The sequence below is a fragment of the Sphaerodactylus townsendi genome, linkage group LG11 (assembly GCF_021028975.2).
Source record: "Sphaerodactylus townsendi isolate TG3544 linkage group LG11, MPM_Stown_v2.3, whole genome shotgun sequence".
Lineage (NCBI taxonomy): Eukaryota > Metazoa > Chordata > Lepidosauria > Squamata > Sphaerodactylidae > Sphaerodactylus > Sphaerodactylus townsendi.
The window spans coordinates 9,029,100-9,054,492 of NC_059435.1; the positions used below are offsets into that span (position 1 = coordinate 9,029,100).

General features: G+C 46.1%; 1 protein-coding gene across 5 annotated transcripts in view; it reads left to right on the plus strand.

The window, feature by feature from the left end:
* Positions 1–25,393, plus strand: part of COBL (cordon-bleu WH2 repeat protein) — a 239,104-nt gene that overhangs the window by 208,164 nt on the left and 5,547 nt on the right. For all 5 annotated transcript variants that reach the window (XM_048511299.1, XM_048511297.1, XM_048511302.1 and 2 more), the window contains 4 exons: positions 9,617–9,720; positions 12,858–14,857; positions 17,699–17,815; positions 22,974–23,243. In XM_048511299.1, coding sequence (XP_048367256.1) covers positions 9,617–9,720; positions 12,858–14,857; positions 17,699–17,815; positions 22,974–23,243 — 2,491 coding nt within the window. The remainder of the gene's footprint in view (positions 1–9,616; positions 9,721–12,857; positions 14,858–17,698; positions 17,816–22,973; positions 23,244–25,393) is intronic.

Below are 25,393 nucleotides of genomic sequence, written 5' to 3' on the forward strand. Positions count from 1 at the left end.
ATGTCACTCATGTAGTATTCAACTTGCACTTGTGAATCAGCTTAGTCATAAACTATTCACAAACAAGTATGGAAATGCCCTCCAAATATTCTTGCCTCCTTGTCTGTTAAACCAGCATGATGTTGTGGTTAAGAGCGTTGGACTCTGATCTGGAGAACCATGTTGGATTCCCTACTCCTCCACATGAGTGGCAGACTCCTATCTGGTAAACTGGATGTGTTTCCCCATTCCTTCACATGAGGCCTGCTAGGTGATCTTGGGCAACTTTCTCAGCCCACCTACCTCTCAAGGTACCTGTTGTGGGGAGAGGAAGGGAAAGGAGTTGAGACTCCTTAAGGTTGAGAAAAGTGGGATAGAAATCCAAACAACTCCTCCTCCTCCTCAGTCCCCCAAACGGCATGGATCATCATACTTGAGAGACAGCCTCTTTCTTGGTGAATCATCTCAGTTCCTGAGATGATTGCTAGAGGCCTTTCCATGTTTGTCTCTACCTTCTGAAGTGAGATGGGTGGCCAGAAGAGGGTCTTTTCACCTTGCTTGCTTACTTGAGAGACAGCCTCTTTCTTGGTGAATCTGCTCAGTTCTTGAGATGATTGCTAGAGGCCTTTCCATGTTTGTCTCTACCTTCTGAAGTGAGATGGGTGGCCAGAAGAGGGTCTTTTCACCTTGCTTGCTTACTTGAGAGACAGCCTCTTTTTTGGTGAATCTGCTCAGTTCTTGAGATGATTGCTAGAGGCCTTTCCATGTTTGTCTCTACCTCCTGAAGTGAGATGGGTGGCCAGAAGAGGGTCTTTTCACCTTGCTTGTGCAACTCCCTGTCCTGATGTGGCTGGCCTGATTTAGCTTAATCTCATCAGCTCTCAGAAGCTAAGCAAGGTCAGTCCTGCTTAGTTCTTTGAATGGGAACCACTGAGGAAATCTAGGGTTACTTTGCAGAGGCGGGCAGTGGCCAACCACCTCTGAATGCCTCTTGCCTTCAGAACCCTTCTCCCTTCCTGCATCCACTCTCCCAGCACCTGCTCTTAAGTTTTGAGACCGCCTGAAGATGGATCCCAGGCTTTTGGCTACAATATTTGATTTGTGCTTTATGTTGGGGTGGGGGGTTGCTGTCAAATCACATCTCACTTATGGTGCCCCTAGGGGCATTTTCAAGGCAAGAGACATTCATAGGTAGTTTTCCATGACCTGCCTTCATATATCTCCCATCTCCCGTCCAAATACTTACCAGGGTTGGCCCCGCTTAACTTCTGTGATATGAGCTCAGAGTAGCTTGGGCTATTCAGGTCAGGGCACTGCTGATGTTACTTGCTGTTAAATAACATTTTAACTAATGCTTATTTGTTGCTGCTTATTTATTGTTGCTGTTTCATGGGTGAATTCTCATCAGATCTTGAAAGCTAAGCAGTGTTGACCTTGTCAATATTTGGATGGGAGTCCACGAAGAAGGAGGAGGAGGAGAAGAAGAAGAAGAGTTTGGATTTATATCCCCCCTTTCTCTCCTGTAGGAGACTCAAAGGGGCTTACAAGCTCCTTGCCCTTCCCCCCTCACAACAAACACCCTGTGAGGCGGGTGGGGCTGAGAGAGCTCCGAGAAGCTGTGACTAGCCCAAGGCTATCCAGCTGGCGTGTGTGGGAGTGCACAGGCTAATCTGAATTCCCCAGATAAGCCTCCACAGCTCAGGTGGCAGAGCGGGGCATCAAACCCGGTTCCTCCAGATTAGATACACGAGCTCTTAACCTCCTACGCCACTCTTAACACTCCTACGCCACTAGCCCAACTCACCCAGCTGGCGTGTGTTGAAGTGCACAGGCTAATCTGAATTCCCCAGATAAGCCTCCACAGCTCAAGCGGCAGAGCGGGGAATCAAACCCGGTTCCTTCAGATTAGAGTACACCTGCTCTTAACCACTACCATGGTGCAGAGACATGCAATGGCAAACCACCTCTGAACATCTCTTGAATTGGAAACCTTACCAGGTTGCCATGTCAACTGTGACTTGAGGGCACTTTACGTGCACAAGTATGACTGGCCGCTGTTGGAAACAGGATGCTAGATTAGATGATCCCTTGATGTGATCTAGAAGGGTGAGCCTTATGTTCACACCATCAGGAGTTAGGCTGCAACTGTTCTAGGCTGCTGTCCAGATGAGAAGATGGCTCATTCTTCTTTCAGACTACCCAGAATTGATCTGGGAAGCTTCTTGTGTACTATTACCCTATGAGTTAACCTGTGTGCCGTACCAAACCGTTCTCTCATCATACCAGAAAGTATGTATCATTTGGAACTGATTAGATAATAGTTGTCATTTTGCCTTTTGGTATAAAGTTTCTGCAAACATCGCAAACGGCAGAACACGAGTGCTGCGGCTTGCATGTTTGTTTGGTTACAGCATGTTCCTGTTTATATCTTTTATGAGATTAATTGCAGCGCGGCGAGCAAACTGCAGAGAACTTTTGTAATGGAATGGGACCAATTCTCTTAAATCAATGACACAAGTAATTGAATTGCTTAGCCTTTGTGAAAGGGACAGTTTGTACAGAAGTTGAATCAAACCATTATACACATGCAAATGCTTATCTCCAGATCCAGTCTTGCCCAGTAAAATATTCGTATGAAGAACAGCCCTTACAGTTGGTTTACTGGGACAGATAAATGTGGACCATTTCATGCCAAGTTAAGTGCTTGGGCAAAGTCAGCTGTGGATGTCTTGTGTTACATGATTTCAGTAATCCTTACAACAACCCTATAAAGTAGCCCAGTATTATTATCCCATGTGATATTTGGGAAATTCCTTGGTGTGAACCAAACCCATCCCATTCATGGATCTCTGCTGTCCACCAGTTCTTTATATCAGCTCCTATAACGTTTTCCTTTACTGTCTGCTACTGGTCTTAGTTCCAAGTATTTGCAATTCATGATTTAAATTACAGACTGAATTACTGTTTTATGTTTTATTTTATATATTAAATTATGATGTACACCGCCCTGAGCCTACTGGGGAGGGTGGTCTAAAAATATAATAAATAAACATGCCCTGGCCCCTGCCTGGTGGAATGCTCTTCCTCCAGCAATTAGGGCCCTGCGGGACCTTGGAGAGTTCCGCAGGGCCTGCAAAACTGTGTTGTTCCACCGGGCTTTTGGGGGGGCCGGCCGCTGAGCCCGCCCCTCTATTGCTGCCCTGCGCACTGGCTATATACTTGACCATCTGCCTACCCACTCCCTCCCAGGGTTTGTCCACTGGGGTTTGATGACAGACGCCTTTTATTATGTATTGTCGAAGGCTTTCACGGCCGGAATCACTTGGGTGCTGTGTGGTTTCCGGGCTGTATGGCCGTGTTCTAGCAGCATTCTCTCCTGACTTTCGCCTGCATCTGTGGCTGGCATCTTCAGAGGATCTGATGTTGGGAAAGCAAGTGGAGTATATAATCTGTTAGGAGTGTCCAGGGTGGGTGGAGAAACCTTTGTCTGTGAGTAAACAAAAGAAGCTGCAACCAGGTCAATAGTTGAGGGGCATCTGAATAGAGAAGTGGCGGATGAGTAACAATGAAGACTATAGCATGGGCGTAACACTGGGAGATAGCAAGGTCACCTGGGTGGGAGCTATCTGAATAGAAGTATCCTGGCCTTTGGTTTCTTTTGTGGTTCTATGGTCATCCCTGTGTTTGTGTGGAGCTGGTTAGCACACTGTTCCTGACTCTTAGTATTTTTTCAACAATTCTGGCAGCCAAGTTCTGTTCATTTTTTCATAGTTTCTTCCTTCCCTATTAAAATTGTCCATGTGCTTCATGGATTTCAATTCGCTTCTCTGTAATAGTCTGACGTGAAGTGGCTTTCAGAGTGGTCCAGAATTTCTGTTTTTTCAAATAATATTCTATGTCCAGGTTGGTTTATCATGTGTTCTGCTATTGCTGATTTTTCTGGCTGAAATAGTCTGCAGTGCCTTTCGTGTTCTTTGATACGTGTCTGTGCGCTGCGTTTGGTGGTTCCTATGTAGACTTGTCCACAGCTGCATGGTATGCGATAGACTCCTGCACAGCCTTTTATTATTATTATTCATTTTTTGTAGGTTACTGCTGCTATAGTTTTAAGGTTTTGTATTGTTTTTAATTGGGGCTATTCGATTTGTTTTATTGTCTTGTCATTGGCTATTGTACACCGCCCTGAGCCCTTCGGGGGTAGGGCAGTTTATCAAATCGAATAAATAATAATAATAATAATTTTAAAAATGATTTTTAACACCCTAACAACTTCATTCTAGATTTTCCCAGACTCTAATCAACATGGCTTGGACTATAATTGTCCTTCCCGTTTGATTTTATAAAGGCCCAGCTCTCACAGTTCCTATTTGACAGAAATACTCCTTATCCTTCGCTTTTGTCTCCAGCCGATTAAACACTGCAACAAGCCAACAATAACCTGTGACCTCAGTTTAGCAAAAGTCAGTAGTTAAGCGGCTTCAGGGTCTTTGGTGCCCCTGATGCTCTGGTGTTTTAGGAATCTGTGCTAATCCATCAGTTCCTTCAAGAAATTCCCAAGCGGCATAATTTCAACACCTCATGTTTTATGAGACAAAAGGCCTAAAGTTTATCTTGTTCTTTCCTATGTCAGAAAAGAGTGTGTGAGAAAGTGCCATTGGGAATATTTATCTGGCCTGTAAAACACTATCAGAAAAAGGCCTTGTGTTTTGCTTGAATGGTAGCCAGAGCAAGTCTGTCAACAAAAGGAAGGTCTTAAGAGGCCGGGTTCTCTTCTAAGGGAGGGACTGAGAAGGTCAAGGAGGAAAGATTTTTTTAAGTCTGTTGTGTATTGCTAAAAGTGCAAGCTTTAAATATAGTCTTGTGTCAGGAGTTATTGAAATTGCCTGTCACATGGCCTGCCCATTAGATGTTTGAATGACTTGATGGAGAGAGCCGTATGAACATAGTAGGTTAACTGGTTGTTGTGGGCTTTCCGGGCTGTGTGGCCGTGGTCTGGGAGATCTTGTTCCTAATGTTTTGCCTGCATCTGTGGCCGGCATCTTCAGAGGTGTATCACTTCAGAAGTGTACTTCTCTCTGTGATACACCTCTGAAGATGCCATCTGCAGATGCAGGCGAAACGTTAGGAACATGTTACCCAGCTAAACAGTGTATGAACTTATTTTTATAGAGCAATGGGGAATTACTCGGCTTGGCAATACTAGAGGTAGGCTGGGAGAGGATCTTTTTAGACTATGTATACCAGAAACGGCTTGAAACGTATCTGCAGAGAATTCACAAAAGACCAAATTGCAGTTTAAATATTTTTATATAAGTTTTGGTTGCAAACAATCACACAGTGAGACGTTAAGGCACATACACACGGTTCCTAAGTATATAGATAGGGAGGGAAAGATAGGGTGGATGATAGAATGGGAGTTGGGCTGGAAAAAAAATCATTTTAATTTTGTGTTGTGATTTTAAGAAGGGCACGGCTATTATTGGCCCAAAATTTTGAGAACATAGGAATTATTTTGGACATGAATTCCTGGAAACTTTTCAGGTTTGGAAATATAGGCTGTGCTTTCTAGAATAGCCAGTTTTTAAGCAAAGGGCCCCCAAATTTCTCACTCACACAAACACGAAATGTTTTCCAAACATTTTGATAAAGAGGCAGATTCATTCTTTGACAGTAGTAAATTTCTGGATCCCAATTTTTTTTTTCAAAGTGCCTTGCTCCATTTTTTCCGAAGTGCCTTGCTCCATTTCAGATATCCCCAAACTGAAATGGAACAGAAAATTTCAGACAAACGTTTTATCTCAGAAATATCCGAATGTACACTCTTAGCACAAATGTGAATGAAGTCAAGTATGACAACAAACTGTACATCTAGGCTACTGTTTCTGCTTATAGCTTCTTTATATTAACAAGGCATTTCTTCTTGGGACATGTTATATTTCTGGAGATAGAAAGCATAGGTTATATATGACAATACATAGATTTGGCCATGAGTTATCCCTGTTCTTTTTCATGGTCTTCGGCATTCCCATGCTTGAATTCTTTTCGAATGCCTTAATTTTCTGTAACGTGCTTTCTGGGCAGGGAAATGAATTCTTAAGAAGACGGACCAAAGAAATATATGATGTATTGCCCTGACCTGGTTAGCCCCAGTCTAGCCTAATCTAGTCAGCTCTCTGAAGCTAGACAGGGCTGGCCCTGCTTAGTATTCAGATGGGAGACCACCAAGGACTACCAGAGTCATGATGTGGAGGCAGGCAATGGCAAACCACCTCCCAGCATCTCTTCCCTCAAAAACCCTATGGGGGCACCATAAGTCATAGAATCGAGACCTCAGGGCCATCGTCCAACCCCCTGCCAGGCAGGAACACACAATCAAAGCACTCCTGACAGATGGCCATCCAGCCTCTGCTTAAATACCTCCAAAGAAGGAGACTCCACCACTCTCAGAGGCATTGAATTCCACTGTCAACTGTAATTTGTCAGTTCACACACACTTTGTATTCTAGTTGATGATCTGACTCTTCCTCCTGGCTCAGTGGTACCCCCCACCTATGAGAGCCAATGTGGTGTAGTTAAGAATAGGTGGGTTCTAATCTGGAGAACTGGGTTTGATTCCCCACTCCTCCACCCCAGTGGTGGAGGTCTATCTGGTGAACCAAATGTGTTTCCGTACTCCTACATTCCTGCTGGGTGACCTTGGGCTAGTCACTGGAACTCGCTCAGTTCCACCTACCTCACAAGGTATCTGTTGTGGGGAGAGGAAGGGAAAGGAGTTTGAAAGCCATCTTGAGTCTCCTTACAGGAGAGGAAGGTGGGGCTATAGATCCAAACTCTTCTTCTTCTTTAAATACCCACATTATGTATCCTTACTCACTTGCTACATTCTTTGATCTAAAGTTCCTGGGTATAGTGGAGTTGAACAAAATGGAGTAGGGCTCTGATTTTCATTGAGTTCCTCTGTATCCTCTTGCAACCAACCATAGCCAGTGCTGTTGCAGAAGGCATGAGAAAAAGCAATGTACAAGAATCATGTTGCTTCACAGCTTTCCTGGAATAGCTCAATTGACTGCAGATTTGCCTTGCGTGTTCCAAATGAGGCATGAACATGGTTATGCCTTCATTACCTGCTGTCTGACCTGCATTGGCCTCAACCATCGCATTAATTACTGATGTTCTTGGACAGGGTTGCGTAAATGCACATTGTTTCTGCTTTATATCAAAATCAGAATCTTTCTTACAGCCAAAAACCAATATACACCAGCATAAGGAAAATATAGTATGCACAAATAAAAGAAAGCAAAAGGCTTAAAGCTAAAAAAAGAATAGGCACAAGGGGACAATGAAATTGACAGTTGCAGTATAGTAAGTATAACTATTTATTTATTTATTTATTTATTTATTTATTTATTTATTTATTTATTTATTAATTAATTAATTTTCTTAAACTTTTATACCGCCCCATCCCCGAAGGGCTCTATCAAATCTAAGTCTATTTCATGCCACAAACCATCCTACAGTGTAATTCAAGTGCTGCTGCACAGAACCTAGCAACATCGTTTGTTGTATCAGTTTGATATCTGTGAGCAGCATAGACATATTACATTGTACTCTGGTGACCTTCATAGCAGGGATGAGGTATAGTACGTATGTTTTTATAGTACTGTACTGACTCTGGAGAAGCACATGTTCTATTTTTTCTGCGTGTCCAGATTTACAAGGGCATCGTCTCTCCTGATAGGGAACCTTCTTATGGCCACCTTCAGGAACAGATGAAGGGAATTCCGGCTTTGTATAAAAGCTCTCTGATATTTAAGTACTTCAAATTTAGTCTGGTATGTCATAGAAAAGGTAATATACCTGTAGCAATCATGAGCAATAAAACTTGGAGATCTGGCAAGATCCCGCAGTCACTCTATATCTGCAGTTATATAAAAGCAAAAGTCGTTCTGTGTATGAAAATATCTAGATTCCCATGCTTGCGTACGTTAGAGTACCCCAGGGGCCACCCAAAGAGTTACTAGTATACGATATGTGAACGTGTGCGCTTTGGTACTGAAAGGAGAAAGGAATGCACCAGCTTTCAATTATTTCTTCCTTTGATGTTGAGATATAACTTTTCCTCCTCCCACTACCAGTTCCTCTTTCTTAACGACTCCGTCTTTGTGCACTGCAAACTTTTATTAGAAGATGTGGGCTCCGATTAATTCCCCATTAACATAATTCATGCTGAGAGCAACATGCAACTTTCTGCGAGTCCTAAATTTGAGAGGGGCCTAATTCTTCTTCCATTCTTCGTGCAGACTGTGTAGGTGCATCTCAAGAATAGGTGCATCTCAAAAGAACTTGCTGAAAGCTGAAAGCTCAAAAGTAGAACTTGCTGAAAGCTCAAAAGTAGAACTTGCTGCTCTCCGCATGAATTATGTTAATGGGGAATTAATTAGAACCGACACCTTACTAATAAAAATCTGAAGCTCTTAGTGGAAGCTCCAGTTCTGACAAATGGTGGCTCCACACACATTTCAAAATTCTCCATGGTCGCATTTTGAAATTTGAATAGAGCAGGGGTGTCGAACTCTGGTGACCCAGATGTTTATGGACTTCAATTCCCACCGGTCCCTGCCAGCATGATGTCCATGAACATCTGGGGCTCCATAGCTTGACACCCCTGGAATTTGTGTGAACTGCAGCTTCTACAGGGTTGCCTACTTCCAGGTGGGGCCTGGAGATCTCCCACTATTACAGCTGATCTCCAGAGTACAGGGATCAGTGCCTCTGGAGAAAATGGCTGCTTGTATCCTGCCTGTACCCTGCTGAGGTCCCTCCCTTACACAAACCCTGCCCTCCCCACGCTCTACCTCCAAAGTCTCCAGCTGTTTCTCAACCCAGGAGTGGCAACTCTTCCATATGGCCAGTGGACCAGGCACTAGCAAGACTTCTGCATTCCTGATAGAGCTTCCGCCAACCCCCAAGTTTGAGCAACCACTTGGCAGCCACCCTGCAAAGGTGCTGATTGACACATATGGCTGTAGTTTTTAGGCCTAGCTCAGCAACCCAGTGCTGAGACGTCTGTGTTGTATGAATAAGCCGTTAACTTGAAAAAAGATAGACGTACTGCTGTACAGATTGCCTGTAGAAGTGCACACATGGGATTTGGGGTGTGTGTGTGTCTGTGTGCATAGTCTGTTCACCTTGATTGGTATCAGTCAGTGGTGGGATCCAAAAATTTTAGTAACAGGTTCCCATGGTGGTGGGATTCAAACTGCGGCGTAGCACCAGTGAGGCTGGGCAGGGCATGAAGGGGGTGTGGCTTGGCATTCCTGGGCGGGGCTGTGGCAAGGACGCAGCCGCTGCGCCGGTCCTTGGGCAGGAAATGAATGCATGCAGGCACAGGCTGCCACACACGCCGGTGCACCTCCTGCTAGACTGCTTCAAGTTCTGCGCGCTACTGCTGAGAGGAGGGGCGCAACTAAGGCCAAAATCATGTGGCAAAATCACCAATTAGTAACCCCCTTTCGGCACACACAAATAATTAGTAACCTACTCTCGAGAACCTGTAAGAACCTGCTGGATCCCACCTCTGGTATCAGTGAGACTGAGGTTGGTAAGGCACTACCGACCTTTTCTTCTTTTTGTCTAGCATGGAAGAGGATGAAGCGACGGAAACTAAATCTGAAAATTCAGAGACATTCATTGCTGCACGGCTAGAACAGACGTTGGCTGCCTTCGATGAAGAACTAGCAGGTAAGCTGGTATTGAACTTTTGTGTTTGTGATGCAGAAAGAATAAAGAGGATCCCAGGAGCAGCCCACAAATTAGTCTGTTTAGGTGGCAGTCAAAATGAGAGTCAGTGGAACTGATCTGTTGGGTTCAAGTCCACTAGCGGTCATGGTTGGCCATAGTAGGACATCTTAGAACATCCACTATGTCCTCACTATTCTGGTTTTTGAGGACTGAAGTTTTCTATTGTGCGTTACAGTCTTGTTCAGCTTTTCTGGAAAAAAAACAGACTGGAATTTTCTTTAGTAAACGGTGAAAGATTTATACGATATGAAGAGAAACCAGAGTATCAGACTGGAATTTTCGATGGTCACCGTGCCCCTATCTGAAGGAGTTAATCTTGCCCTCTGAAATTGTTTACCCTGGCCTGGCTAGTCCAAAGTGGACATCCGTGACAGCACTTTAGAGACCAACAGGATTTTTGACATGTAAGCTTCCAAGAGTCAATGCCCCAGCGACGAAACTGCAGCCCAAATCCTATGACTGAAGAACAGCTTAGCATGGAGACAACTCTTCTTTCAGTTCCTAGCCTTGTTTTACCTCTTGAGGGCTTTATGATAGAGGCTTGTGTTAACTTGTAAACTTAATATAATTTGCAGTGTAACATAAAAGAGACCAATACACAGTTGCTGGTTTTATAAAAATGAATTTACTAGCTATTAGGGAGGGCTACATGGAAGAAAATAAAGAACTTTCTATTCTCGCACTACACTTGATTACTACCTCCTGGTCACATCGTCATGGCGACTCTGACTCTAACAAAAAAACAGACTTTATAACTTTCTGTCTACTTGACTAGTTCCACATAGGCAATGCTGGAGCTAACTGACCAATAGCTTAATCAATGAACTGGCCATAAAACTCTGACCTCAGCAACTAATTAGCATGCGCACAATTAACCCCTTCATGTCTGAAGTGTGGCAGACTCTTGCAAAATACCAACAGCTTGTCTGTGCGGGCCCTGCGGGATCTTGGTGAATTCCGCAGGGCCTGTAAAACAGTTCTGTTCCACCGGGCCTTTGGTGAGGCCAGCCATGGACTCCCCCTCTAGGATGCTCTTGTGTTGCGTGCCATCATTGGTACGCCTGATACCATCTAATTAGTACTGTCCCCTCCCGGCCTTGGGATCGGACGCCACATATATTATTGCTGCTGCTGTGTTTTATGGTTTTAGATTTGTAAATTGTTTTAAATTACCTTAGTTTTATGTGTAAAATGTTGTTTTTAGCCTGCTGTGTTTAATGCTACTTTGTATTGTTGCTGCAGGCCTGCTGTACGCCGCCCAGAGCCCTTCGGGGATGGGCGGTTTAAAATCCAATAAATAAATAAATAAATAAATAAATAAAAATAATAGTTATGTTCATCCTAAGTATTTTCAGGAACAAAGCTAGCAATTATAACAAAGCCAATAAGCTTGTTAATAATGTTATTTATTCTGATCGTTACGTTGGGTGGCTATTAAATATCCCTCGACAGGAGAAAGTTGAATTGGCTATTGACATACCTTCAATAGAGCTGGGCTCTGAAGGATCCTGCCCTATGCTTTGGGTTACAACACCAGACTGCTATCTGTATCTGAGCTGAAGAGGGCACATTCTGCTTACTTGCTCAATTTGTGCTTTGCAAAGAAAAATCTGATATCCCTAAACGGGGCTGAAGGAAAGAGGGCCGCAGTGCCACAGAATGGCAGTCTGTTCAAAATGCTGTATCTTGTATTCCGTGCTAGCTGCAAACACATTTCTTTGAGAACCACTCAAGGCTGTGCACTGGTACCTGTGCAACATTTTCCATTCCAGCAATTATTAACATGAGCTAGTCTTTCATCTCGGCACCTGAGAACATTGTGTTTGAATGCATAATGCATATAATTTGCTTTTTTTGAGCTTTCTTGAAACTCTGGATTGCTAGGGAAATAAGCTGTCCATATGACTCATTTCGAATACATTTTCATGTGTATCCCAGTACGGGAATTGCTTCCTTCGCTTGGTTACACTGTGTAGTAAGGGAAAGAACCTAGAATAAGTTTGACACGTGCATATAAGTGAAACAGCACTTAATCAGTTATGGCTGCTTTCATATGATTCAAACGACAACAACAAAAACAGGAAAATATGGTAAAGACCAACAACCCCCTCCCCCCAATAAAGCCGTGTTACTATATTGTGACCCCAAAGAAAAGAATGATTAGCTCCAGCTACTCATAGGTCCCTAACCGCTGTTATAATAGGTTGTAATAAACATTCTAGACTACTAATTTCAAATGCACAGTAAATTCCCTGCTACTTCATCATTTATTTGCACTGAGCACTGTGCAACCCAGACTTGTAGCTGCACATATTTAAACAGCTTTGGTTTGGCCTTCAGCCCTATTGTTGTTGTTGTTGTTGTTGTTGTTGTTATTAATTCAATTTGATAAACCACCCTACCCCCGAAGGGCTCAGGGCGGTGTACAGCAAAAACAACAACCATAATAAAACAAATCGAATAACCCCAGTTAAAAATACAAAACCTTAAAACTATAGCAGCAGCATCCTACAATAAATAGTTAATAATTAATAGTAAAGGGCGTCTGGCATCACACCCCAGTGGTCAAAACCTGGGAGTGGTCAAATTCTGGGAGGGGGCTGGCAGATGGTCAGGTGCACAACCAGTGAACAGGGCAATGAGAGGGGCGGAATCAGCGGCCGGTCCCCCCAAAAGCCCAGTGGAACAGCTCAGTATTACATGATAAATGATGAAATGGCAAGGAATTTGCACCGCATTTGAAATTAATAGTCTAGAATTGTTATTAGTACCCGTTATAACAGTGTTTGGGATCCAGGAGTAGCTGGAACTTTCACGAGGACAGCGCAACTGTGCAAACAATATGTTCCAAACAGTGGAGCCGTTGCCTTGCGTCTGTCCCGTGAGCGCCTGGCAAACTGCTTTTGCAGCCAAGGAGTTTCAATGTGTACCCTGCAGGATGCTGCTGTTCTCCCCCCCCCCCCACACCTCCCCCCATGCAAACGCTCACTTGTTGTCTTTGTAAATATTTGTAATGCGTGAGAGCGTCATGGTACATGTTATACATTTTCAAAGGATTTTGTTGATGTTTTTCACAGCAATGGAAGGTTCGCCTGAAGATTCCGAAAGCGGGTCTCTGCCCAGTGAGACAGACAGTCATCTTCCACAGAACTGTAAGGCTGCGGACGATGTTCCAGCTGCTGTGCCAGTGACAATTATAGATGAAGTTCCAGAAGCTGACATCGCAATGCACTACTCTGGAGAAGGAGGAGGAGATGCTTTGCCTTCCCAGACACAGGCAAATGGAGACGCCCCGGTTAGCCCAGGAAAGCCATCAAACGAAAACAACAACGCTGGATCTTTCAGTAAGGGATGTGTGAACAACGGATCCCCCTGCCTGTTTAACGGGTTGTTACGACAGCAGTCACCCGGTCCAGAGTTTAGACGCCAAAATGAAGAAGAGCAGAAATGCGTGTCTGAGGCGCAACCATCCTCACGTGAGGAAAGGAACAAGGATGAGGCAGACCTGGCGGTTGTGCCTGAAAACGCTACTAACTTTGAACCTCCAAACAAAAGCAATGGCACGAAGGAGAACGTGAAGTCGCTGAGCGAGCGGAACGCCACGGAAGTGCTTCCGAGCAGAACAAACACGGAATCGGAATGCAGGCCAGCATCGGTGAGATCCGTGGACGGTCTGGAAGCTGCCCCGCCCCCATCCCCTTGGTCCAGTCGTGTTCACAACGTCATCGCCAGCTACGAGCCTAAGATGGGCCTCACCACCTTTAAAGTTGTTCCTCCCAGACCGGAACTGAAACGCTTTGACAGAGACGTGTCTCTCTCCACCGGTGCCATTAAAATAGATGAGCTGGGCAACTTGGTGACTCCAAATACTGGGGGGACTAGAAAGGTTGCCGTAAACATGCCTCCAAGCGAAACAGGGGAAACCCTCATTGGAAGAGCCAGAGCGTACTGGCGGTCCAACTCGGCAGAAAAAACATTTGAGGAGTCCCCAGTAGGTTATCCTAACAAACCACCAGTCATCCCTAATTCCAAACCCCTAAACAAACCATCTGAAACGAAACATGGCTGCCCTATGAGTCAGAAAGTGGCAGCCGTGCCACTAGTTGGTCCAAAAGTGGTTGGAAATAACTGGGGCTCTGAAAAAATAAGGCCATCCTTTGATGTCATACAAGATCCGGGGAAATCAACAATTGTTCCTGCAGGTAACAAGGATAAGACGGGACTGCTCTTTCAGAAACCCCCGAGAAGAACGTCAAGCCATTACGTGGCCTCTGCAATTGCAAAATCGTTGGATCCGCCCCAGCTTAGAACCAATTGGGAAAGACGTGACAAGGAAGAAGACAACTGTGCTCAGAGAGGGACCAACGCCGAAGTGGAATCCTTCCTGAAAAGACGCATCATTGTGGCCAAATCCTTCTCAGTCGAACCACAGCCAGCAAGAACAATGGAAGGTTGTTCAGGTATATCCAGCTGCAACACAAATACAGCAAACAAACTACCCAGTGGTTCTCAGTCCCAGATGACCAACAACACTGCCAACATGAAGGCACTGAATGAGACCAGCGCTACTAGTAGCTACAGAAGGAGCTTCAGTGCGCCATTCACCACAGTCTCTTCTCAAGATGGCGTCGCAGAAGAAGAGACTGGTAGTGACTCTGCCCAAAATGCCATTGTTCGAGATACATCAACGATGCTTTCAAATGTATTCTTTCAAAGTGAGGAACCAGCTGGCCAGAATAAGTCTCTCTCCTTCCTTAGATCATTTAATGCTCCCTTGTCTTCCGGCTCCCTTGCGAAGTCAAGTAGTGGGCATACCGACCACCGTGGATCCCTGGAATGTAACGGTACCACTCTGGTGAACCACGTGGCTTCTGAAACGGGAGAGAGTTTTGACCGTGCCTCTGCCAGGGATGAACTGGACCTTCACGCCAGCAATGACAGCAACATCTACAGCGTCTTTGGGCCAAAGAAGAAGTTTAAACCAGTCATCCAGAAGCCACCTCCGAAAGACAGGTCACTCCACAGTGCTTTGATGGAAGCCATCCAGACGGCAGGAGGACGAGAAAAGCTTCGAAAGGTGAGATGACCTGGCTGAAATTGAGGTCAGGTGTTGCAGCGTGCATCTTATAGGTCGCCCTTCCACCTTTTGGACTTAGGGTGGCTTCAGTGGTGGGATCCAAAAATTTTAGTAACAGGTTCCCATGGTGGTGGGATTCAAACAGTGGCGTAGCGTCAATGGGGCTGGGCGGGGCACGACAGGGGCGGGGGCGGGCATTCCAGGGGTGGGGCATTGCTGGGCGGGGCTGTGGCAAGGACGCAGCCGCTGCGCCAGTCCTTGGGCAGGAAACGAATGCACGCAGGCGCAGGCTGCCACGCACGCTGGTGCACCTCCTGCTAGACTGCTTCAAGTTCTGTGCGCTACTGCTGAGAGGACAGGCGTAACTAAGGCAAAAATCACGTGGCAAAATCACCAATTAGTAACCCCCTCTTGGCACACACAAATAATTAGTAACCTACTCTCGGGAACCTGTGAGAACCTGCTGGATCCCACCTCTGGGTGGCTTCCAACATTAAATAACAACTGTAAAATCAACAACATTCAACAATAACAACACAGCCTATGACAATCTATAGCAGCCTAATCCAACATGGGATTAAAACAGATAAATTCCCCATCGTTCATCACTTCATGCCAGTATGATGGAGAGAAGGAAGATAAACAAAACGAAGTAAAGGAAGGGGAAGAGGAGGGGGGAAGCTTTAGACCAGGGGCATCTAACTCTGGCGCCCCAGATGTTCATGGACTACGATTCCCATCAACCCCTACCAGCATGGCCAATTGGCTGGTAGGGGCTGATAAGAATCGTAGTCCATGAACATCTGGGGCACCCAAGTTGGACACCCCTGCTTTAGACAGAAAACCACAGCTGCCTCAATCATAGGCCTGGTGCAGCCATTCTCAACCAGGGTTCCGTGGTACCCTGGGGTGCCGTGAGCATGTCCCAAGGGTACTGCGGCAACACTACTGCCCCCCCCCCTCATTTTTGTGGTGTCTCCCACCGGCACCAGCAAGGACATGGAGCTGGCCCATGGGGCAGGGCCTGCCACAAGGTCAGCAGCCACCCCCCGCCCCCCAGTGCTTCCCTTCACCCTGGGAGGGGAAGGTGGGGGTGTGGCAAGCAGGGGCAATGGAAGGGGAAGGTGGGGGGTGGCAGCAGGGGTACCGTGAGATATGAAGAGTGAGGTCAAGGGTACCCTGACCTTGAAAAGGTTGGGAAACACTGGCCTGGTGGAACAGCTCTTACAGGCCCTGTGAAATTGTGTCTCATTTTGCAGAGCCCAGGTCTCATCTCGACAGATCATCCCACCAGGCTGGGACCACGACGGAGAAAGTCCTAGCCCTCGTCGTGGATGGCTGGGCAGATTTTTGTGAAACCTATTAGATTATTAAACCTGGGCCTTTTTGCCTTGGCAGGCAGCTGTCTGACAACAGCTGCAACTCACATAGTATTTTTAAAAACTTTATAACAGCAAAGACACTGCCTTGGTTGCTGCAGTTCGGCAGGTTTTGTGCGTTATATAACAACAATAACAGCTGCCCTTGTGTAAAGTGGGAAGATGGATACAGGTGTGTATTGCAGAGGGAGACAGGGAGAGTAATTAGCCTCTGAAACCAATCCTATCCTCATGAAGGATTATGAAAACAGATCTAATCACACAGTATGTCGCTGCAGTAAGTACTACCTATGGTTCCAGAAAGTCTGATTTATCCTGTCTGATCAATACTGCGTTCACACAGCCAGCGTTTATCCACAAGTCATGTTTGATATTCAGCGTTACTTTTATGCAATGCCACAACCCACTGTAATTAAACTGAGATTTGCTGTGATGGACTCAGGCGCCATTTGTTTATCGTGCCTGTGCCACCCTCCTCTTGCTTATGCCAGACAAGTAAGGCTTCAGAGCACAAAGTCTCTGTAACTTTGTGGCGATAAATTGTGGGGGGGAAAGGGGGGGCTGCCTCTCTCAAGTAATTCTGAAGTGGGGTTAAATCAAGGCTTAGAATAATAAAAGGAAACACTTCTTCACGCAACGTGTGATTGGTGTTTGGAATATGCTGCCGCAGGAGGTGGTGATGGCCACTCACCTGGATAGCTTTCAAAGGGGCTTGGACAGATTTATGGAGGAGAAGTCGATTTATGGCTACCAATCTTGATCCTCCTTGATCTGAGATTGCAAATGCCTTAACAGTGCAGGTGCTCGGGAGCAACAGCCGCAGAAGGCCATTGCTTTCACATCCTGCATGTGAGCTCCCAAAGGCACCTGGTGGGCCACTGCGAGTAGCAGAGAGCTGGACTCGATGGACTCTGGTCTGATCCAGCAGGCTAGTTCTTATGTTCTTATGAATTCTGGTTTGGGTGGGACAGGCCAACACCAGTTCACCCAGGAGGCTGCAGTTGGACTTTTGGGGGCACTGAAGTTTGTTTTAAGGTTTCTCAAACCCCAAAGACCCTAATCATGCTTCATGCACGTGCCTGGGAGAGGGAGCATGCGCTGCAGCAAGAATCGAATGATATTTCTGGCCTCCATAGCAAATTTCCATTTATTGTGTTAGAGTGCAGCCAGGGTGATCTTCCAGCTGGGGCAGGGCTGAGAGGTGCCCGGCTGTGGCCTCCGCCGGGCCCGGTGGGGCTGGGGCGAGGGGTGTCCTGCGGCAGCCCCACAAGACCACTCCTTCCGCCTCCGCTGGCTGAAGGAGCAGCCTGGCGGGGCTCAGCCTGGCCAAGGGGGTAAGGGGGGGGTGATTTTGTGCCCCCATGTGACGGAACTGGGGCCTGCCCGGGGCATTTGTCCCTATCCCGTGGTAGCTATGCCACTGGAGAAGGAGGTTGCCTTTATCTGTTTTATCCCATTCTAGATTTCAGACACGGACAATGGAACTCATAAGAAAGCATCGGTTTCATTACCAGAGAACGAGCGCTCAGCCCTCCTGGCAGCCATCCGAGGTCACAGTGGAGCCTCCATGTTGAGAAAGGTAAAGGCCGAAAGCCTTCACTGCGTGGCTGGTATTGTAGCATCTCAGTGATCTGGAAATGGACGTTCTGAGGAAAACGTAGATCTGGGGGCAGGCTTGGTTGTCATGTCTATTTTTTCAGTGACATGGATCATATTCTACCTCACTGACTTCACGAGAGTTTCACCCAGTTGCAACAGGGGATAATTGCTGTAATTCAAAACACTGCTGACTGCTCATTCAGAAAGGAGAGTCGTCAAGGAACTAGGCTGCCTGTACCTCCATCACCTGTCACTGGAGCCTAAGAAACGATGGTAGAAAGAAGTGTTGGCAAGTTGTTATCGACACGGCAACCTGGTGGGGTTTTCAAGGCCGGAGATGTTGAGAGGTGGTTTTCCACTGCCTGTCTTTGCATAGTGATCTTCCTTAGTGATCTCCCACCTAAGTACTGCACTTCCCTAGTGATCTCCCACCTAAGTACTGAGCAGGGACTACTCTGCTTAGCTTCCAAGATCTGACGAGATCAGGCCAGCCTGGGCACCTGAGAATTTTCCCTTTTGTTAGTTCACTTGTCCCTACATCTAGCCTCCTGGCTCAGTGGTATAGCGAGAGCCACCATGAAGAATCTATCCTGTCATGGTGGTTACTACTCTAAGTTTTTCGTAAGGAAACACTTCTTTTAGATCAGGGGTCTGCAACCTGCGGCTCTCCAGATGTTCATGGACTACAATTCCCATCAGCCCTTGCCAGCATGGCCAATTGGGAATTGGCTGATGGGAATTGTAGTCCATGAACATCTGGAGAGCCGCAGGTTGCAGACCCCTGTTTTAGATGATAACTCACAGAAAAATGCAGTATTTTTTTCTTTTGTGTAGTCTGTAAGAATTTAAGGGACATTTCAAACCTTGTGCAGAGACAAACCCGTACCATTCCCATTTGCAAACATGCATTTTAATTTCTAAAATGTCTAAGGTGTGAGGCAGCCCTTAATGCATAATATCAGGGATGGCCAACCTATGGTGCTACAGATGTTCATGGTCAACAATTGGCCATGCTGGCAGGTGCTGATGGGAATTGTAGTCCATGAACATCTGGAGCACCGTAGGTTGGCCACCCCTGCATTATATAATCACAATTAGAGCATATCTCTATTGGCATTGGTTGTCTCCCTGCTTTGTTAATGATTGGCCAAAATAGGAATAAGTCCAGTCATTCGCTTTTAAGATGGAGCTCTGGGCACACTGCACACCACACCTACCTTCTAGTTGCCCACATTTGTCATTCAGACCAGCCTGGGTCACAACGGAGCCCCTCGGGGATAGGGCGGTATAAAAATCTAATAAACAAACAAACAAACAAACAAACATGGAGTGCAAGATCAACAATTGGTTTTGTGGCACCATAAGAACATAATTTCCTGGGTCCCCCCTTTCTTAAAGATTGGTGTGACATTGGCCATCTTCCAGTCTTCAGGGATGGAGGCAGATTTCAGGGATAAGTTGCATATTAAAGTGAGAAGATCAGCAATTTCATGCTTGAGCTCTTTAAGAACTCTTGGGTGAATGCAATCTGGGCCAGGGGATTTGGTGGCATTTAGTTTATCAATGGCTGCCAGAATTTCTTCCTTGTCTACCACTATCCTCGCTAGTTCCTCGGATTCACCTCCTAAGAAGCTTGGTTCAGGTGCAGGAATTTTCCTCACCTCCTCTTGGGTGAAGACAGATGCAAAGAATTCATTCTGCCTCTCTGCAATCTCCATAAAGTCTTAGCAAATGTCTTGTGTCATAAACTTTCAAGAAAGAGCCAGAGGTTCGTTTGGAGATTGGACTCAGTTGATTCCAGATCCTTGCAAAGCTTCGGGGCACTTTTTGCTTTCCCTTAGTACCAATATGACGGTTCATTGAACCTTTCTGCTGCAGTATCATGCACTGTGAAGTATGTAGTTTTTAATTAGTTGTTGCCGAGCATTTTGACAATGAAATACAAGAGTATGTATGTAAGCATAAGCATAAGCATAAGCATTTTATTGTCATTGTGCACGCACAACGAAATTTACAGCAGCATTTCTCGATGCACACAATTTCAGACTCATACATCATCATCCTCCACCCATCCCTACACAGCCCCAAATACATCAATATGAAGCAGCGGAGTTTAGCATAGCCACAGCTCTAGAGTAGAAGCTGTCTCTAAACCTCTTTGTCCTAGTTCTGAGGGCCCTGTATCGTCTGCCAGATGGTAGCAGTTTAAAAAGAGAGTGTGCTGGATGAGACGGGTCCCTCAGAATATTTTGGGCTTTATTTAGGCTTCGGGCATTATAGATTTCTTCCAAGGAGGGGAGAGGGCAGCCGATAATCCTTTGTGCAGTGGTGATCACCCTTTGGAGCGCCTTCCTATTCGCCACTGGAGAACCATACACAGATGCAGTAGGTTAGGACACTCTCTACAGCACAGCAGTAAAAGGACACCAGGAGTTTTCCATCCAGTTGCTGCTTCCTTAAAAGTCTCAGATAGCACAGTCTTTGCTGGGCTTTCTTAACCACCGCGGCAGTCTGTACTCCCCAGGTCAAATCCTCTTTAATCAAAACGCCCAGAAATTAAAAACTAGCCACCCGCTCCACTTGATCTCCATTTATAGTCAAGGGCTGAATTTCTGAGCTATTCCTTCTATAGTCCACTATGAGCTCCTTTGTCTTGTTAGTGTTAAGAACCAGGTTATTTTCCCTGCACCATGAGAGCAGTCGGTCCACTTCATTCCGATAGGCAGACTCATCCCCTCCAGAGATGAGCCCCACCGTTGTGTCATCAGCAAATTTGATAATGGTGTTACTATGATGAGCAAATTTACAATCATATGTATAAAGGGTGAACAGTAAAGGACTCAACACACAGCCCTGTGGCGTTCCCATATTTAGAGTAAGAACTTGAGAAACCCGATTTCCCGATCTAACCTCTGGGAGCGATCCAGACAAGAGAGTCCCTAATCCTAAAAGATTGAATATGTGAGAGTCCAAGGTCCACAAGTTTTGTCACCAGTCTTTGTGGCGAGATTGTGATTAAATCTTGAACTAAAGATCCGCAAGAGCATTCGCATACATAATTCCCCTGCTGTTCCAGATCGTCAAAGCTGTGTGGAGGCTAATGGCAATGGCATCCTCGTAGATCTATTAGTCCGATATGCGAGCTGATGTTTATCAAATGTATCTGGAAGGCAAGAACTAATATGCCTATGGACCAGTTTTCAAAACACTTCATGATGATGGGGTGAGTGCCACTGGTCTATAATCTGAAGATTGTCAGCAGGAAATCTCTTTGGTAGTGGAACAATGGTGGAAGCTTTCAAACAAAGATGGAATGGTGGACTGGGATAAGATCGATTAAAGATCCCAGTAAAACACCAGCCATTGGTTAGCGCATTCCTTTAACACCGACTGGGAATACCATCGGTCCAGCAGCCTTCAGCAGTTCACAGCCCTCAAAACTTGCCTCACCTCATGTTCCTCCACAGTGAGGTGTGAGCTGCAATCACCTAGTGGCTGTGTGTCATCTCCTGATAGACCTGTTTCAAAGCGGGCAAGTGGTTAGCTCCTGCCTTGAAGAAGAGTCCCCATCTACAGAGATGTCATTTGGGGTTCTTCTTCTCTGGCAGAGCACCGGCACTGGCCTGGTCTATGTGAATATGCTATTGGCTGTTGTGGGTTTTCTGGGCTGTGTGGCCATGGTCTGGTGTTTTTCGCTCATAATGCTCATTCCTTATGAGGAGAGGCTGCAGCGTTTGGGACTCTTTAGTTTGGAGAGGAGGAGGCTGAGGGGGGATATGATTGAAGTCTACAAAATTGTATGGGGTGAAAATGTTGACAGAGAGAAATTTTCTCTTTTCTCACAATACTAGAACCAGGGGGCATTCATTGAAAATGCTGGGGAAGAATTAGAACTAATAAAGGAAACACTTCTTCACGAACGTGTGATTGGTGTTTGGAATATGCTGCCACAGGAGGTGGTGATGGCCACTAACCTGGATAGCTTAAAAGGGGCTTGGACAGATTTATGGAGGAGAAGTCAATCTTTGGCTACCAATCTTGATCCTCCTTGATCTCAGATTGCAAATGCCTTAGCAGACCAGGTGCTCAGGAGCAGCAGCAGCAGCAGCAGGCCATTGCTTTCACCTCCTGCATGTGAGCTCCCAAAGGCACCTGGTGGGCCACTGCGAGTAGCAGAGTGCTGGACTAGATGGACTCTGGTCTGATCCAGCTGGCTTGTTCTTATGTTCTTATGTTCTTATGTATGTGAATATGCTATTGGCTGTTGTTGGTTTTCTGGGCTGTGTGGCCATGGTCTGGTGTTTTTAGCCCAACATTTTTTTTTCCGCATCTATGACTGGGACCTTCAGAAGCATGTCATGGTATGATGTGTTTCTCTCCGTGGTACACATCTTACTGCGTGACATGCCTGGAAAGATGCCAGCAATAGATGGTGGCAAAATGGTAGAAGCAAAGACTACTAGACCATGGCCACGCAGCCCAGAAAACCCACAACAGCCAACAGAATATTGACACAAAAACCCACAATAGCCAGTTGATTCCGGCTGTGAAAGTCTTCTACCATACATTCATATACTATTGTTAGAAATCTAACAGCTTTAGACTCAAATTTGTCGAGTCACGTTACGTTCTTAAAGCGATCACTTTCCTTGGTTTTTTCCCCCCCTGCAACAAGTCAAACCATATTTTTAGGAACAGACCTACAGTAACGATTAGTTTGCGATATAAAGTGCTTCAGGGAAAATGCCCGTGCATAGCTTAACACATTGTGTTTACTGCAAAACCTTTGTGGTCGTTTTCAACCTAATATAGTAGCCAACCGCCAGCCTCCTTGTCTTCTGTGCCAAAAGCATTTCCAGGATGCCGGAGTTCCAATAAATAAAGATTGGATTTCCGAGCCTGCTTCAAGGCCAAATCCTTGATCCCCGTCATCTGTCCTTTTGAGTGATGTGAGAGAGCAGGAACAGATGTTCAGACTTAATAGGCAAACAAAATCTGCTACGTGTTTTACTTCAATGGAAGGAGCCCAAATTGTTTGGAAGGGGAGAGGTTGAAATATGCTTCCAATGTCAAATATCTGGTAGTCTGTGATGTCTACTGTTCGCTTACATGCTTGCTTTAAACTTTCTCACTGGTAGACCTCTTCATCTGCTTCTGAAGAGTTGCGGAGCTTCCGAAACGTAGAGTTAAGCTTGCAGATCAGAGAAGGCTCCCCGACAGAGCAGCAGCGTAATCCTCCTCTGCCATCACTCCCGCCGCCGCCGCCGCCGCCGCCGCCACCTCCTGCTCAATTGTCAACCAAAACTGCTCGGACCTTTACAAGTAGCAATGTAGAAAACTTGGGTGATGCGAGGCAGGCCCTTATGGAAGCTATCCGTTCGGGCACTGGGGCAGCACGCTTAAGAAAGGTAAATATCTGTGGGGAAGGGAATTAGAAATCAAGCATAAGTGGGCGAGGTTGGGAAACGGGCGGGGCCGAGACAAGGTGGACAGGGAAGACAGCTTCCTGCCTGCTACAGCCTTAGGACTGGTTGTGAGACATCAAGCCGGATGACCTGATAAAATTATTGTTGCAAAATGTGTGTTCCACCACTTAACATGGCAGCACAAAACACATCTGGAGAAATTGGACACGAATCGTCGTTTTCGTGGTGTTTCGTCCTGGATAAATAACGTGTCACCATCGACTCATGGTGACGCCACCTGCAGGGTGTTCAAGGCAAGAGACGTTCAGAGGTGGTTTGCCATTGCCTGCCTCTGCATAGCAACCCCGGACTTCCTTGGTGGTCTCCCCTCCTAAGTGCTAACCAAGGCCGACCCTGCTGAGGTTCCCAGCTCTGATGAACCTCCGATTGCCATTCCGTCTCATGGTACAATAATTATTCTCTGTGTGTGTTTGTAACATGCCTTCAAGTCACAGTCAACTCGAGGTGACCCCGGCAAGGGGTTTTCAAAGCAAGTGACAAGCAGAGGTGGTTTGCTACAGCCTCCCTCTTCAGTCTCCCTTGGAGGTCTCCCTTCCACATACTGACCCTGCATGGCTTTCGAGATCTGATGGGATCGGGCTATATACTATGCCGCCTTCCTTCCCCACAATAAATATTAGGTTACCGTATTATCATGAATGTCAGAAGGAACTTTTGCAGAAGATAATGCCAGAAGCGTAGGGATGAGGGTTTCTACTTTTGTTCTGTTTCTGTGATTACTTTTTGTGGACCAAAGCTTGGGGTCAGTTCACATATTATCCATTCAGTACAGATATCAGAAGGCCATGCTGATCAAGCAGGCTGGTGAAATGGTCACATTGGGCTATTCATGAGGGCGCCCAGTATCATGACAGAGAGTCATAGAAGAAGAAGAAAAGTTTAGTTTTATACCCTGGAGCAGCAGTGGCGTAGTGGTAAAGAGCAGGTGCATTCTAATCTGGAGGAAATAGGTTTGATTCCCCGCCGTTTGAGCTGTGGAGGTTTATCTGGGGAATTCAGATTAGCCTGTTCACTCCCACACACACCAGCTGGGTGACCTTGGGCTAGTCACAGCTTTTTGGAGCTCTCTCAGCCCCACCTACCTCACAGGGTGTTTGTTGTTAGGGGGGAAAGGAAAGGAGATTGTAAGCTCCTTTGAGTCTCCTACAGGAGAGAAAGGGGGGATATAAATCCAAACTCCTCCTCCTCCTCCTCCTCCTCCTCCTCCTCTTCTTCTTCTTCTTCTTCTTCTTCTTCTTCTTCTCAACTGCAAGAAGGCTCAAAGCAGCTTACAAACTCCTTCCCTTCCTCTCTCCGCAGCAGACAACTTGTGAGGTAGGTGGGGCTTGAGAGAGTTCTGAGAGAACTGTGACTGGCCCAAGGTCACCCAGCAGGCTTTATGTGGAGAAGGGAGAAATCGAAAACCCACCATAGCATCCACAGTGGGTCTCCAGATTCGAGTCCACCATTCTTGACCACTGCACCAGTTTTATTGATGGATTGATGGATGTCATTTGTAGGCCAGCCTTCCCCTTTCAGGCCCAGGAGAGCTTCCAACATACAATCAAAACACACGATAAATAAGTGTTGCTTGTTTATATGCCTGTGCCCCCTTAAGGCTGGCCCACGAGGCAATCTGGGGAAATGAAGGATGGCAGATAGAGATGGCAGTTGGTAGACCTCATTGCTGAAGTGATTTTGAGCCTGAGAGTGTTCCAGTGATGGCGAACCTTTTCGAGACCGAGTGCCCAAATTGCAACCCAAAACCCACTTATTTATCTCAAAGTGCCAACATGGCAATTTAACCTGAATACCGAGGTTTTAGTTTAGAAAAAACGGTTGGCTCCGAGGCACGCGTTACTCAGGAGTAAGCTTGGTAGTAGTCGGTGGCTTTGCTTTGAAGCAACTGTGCAACTCTTCCAACGGGTGAATCACGACCCTAGGAAGGTTTACTCAGGAGCAAGCCCCATTGCCAGCAACCGAGCTTACTTCCAGGTAAAGGATCACGCTTTAGTTCTTCGCATGAAAATCAGTGGGGTTTAATGGCGCTTAACAGTGGGGTTTAACGGCGCTTAACACTACTTCCCCAAAAG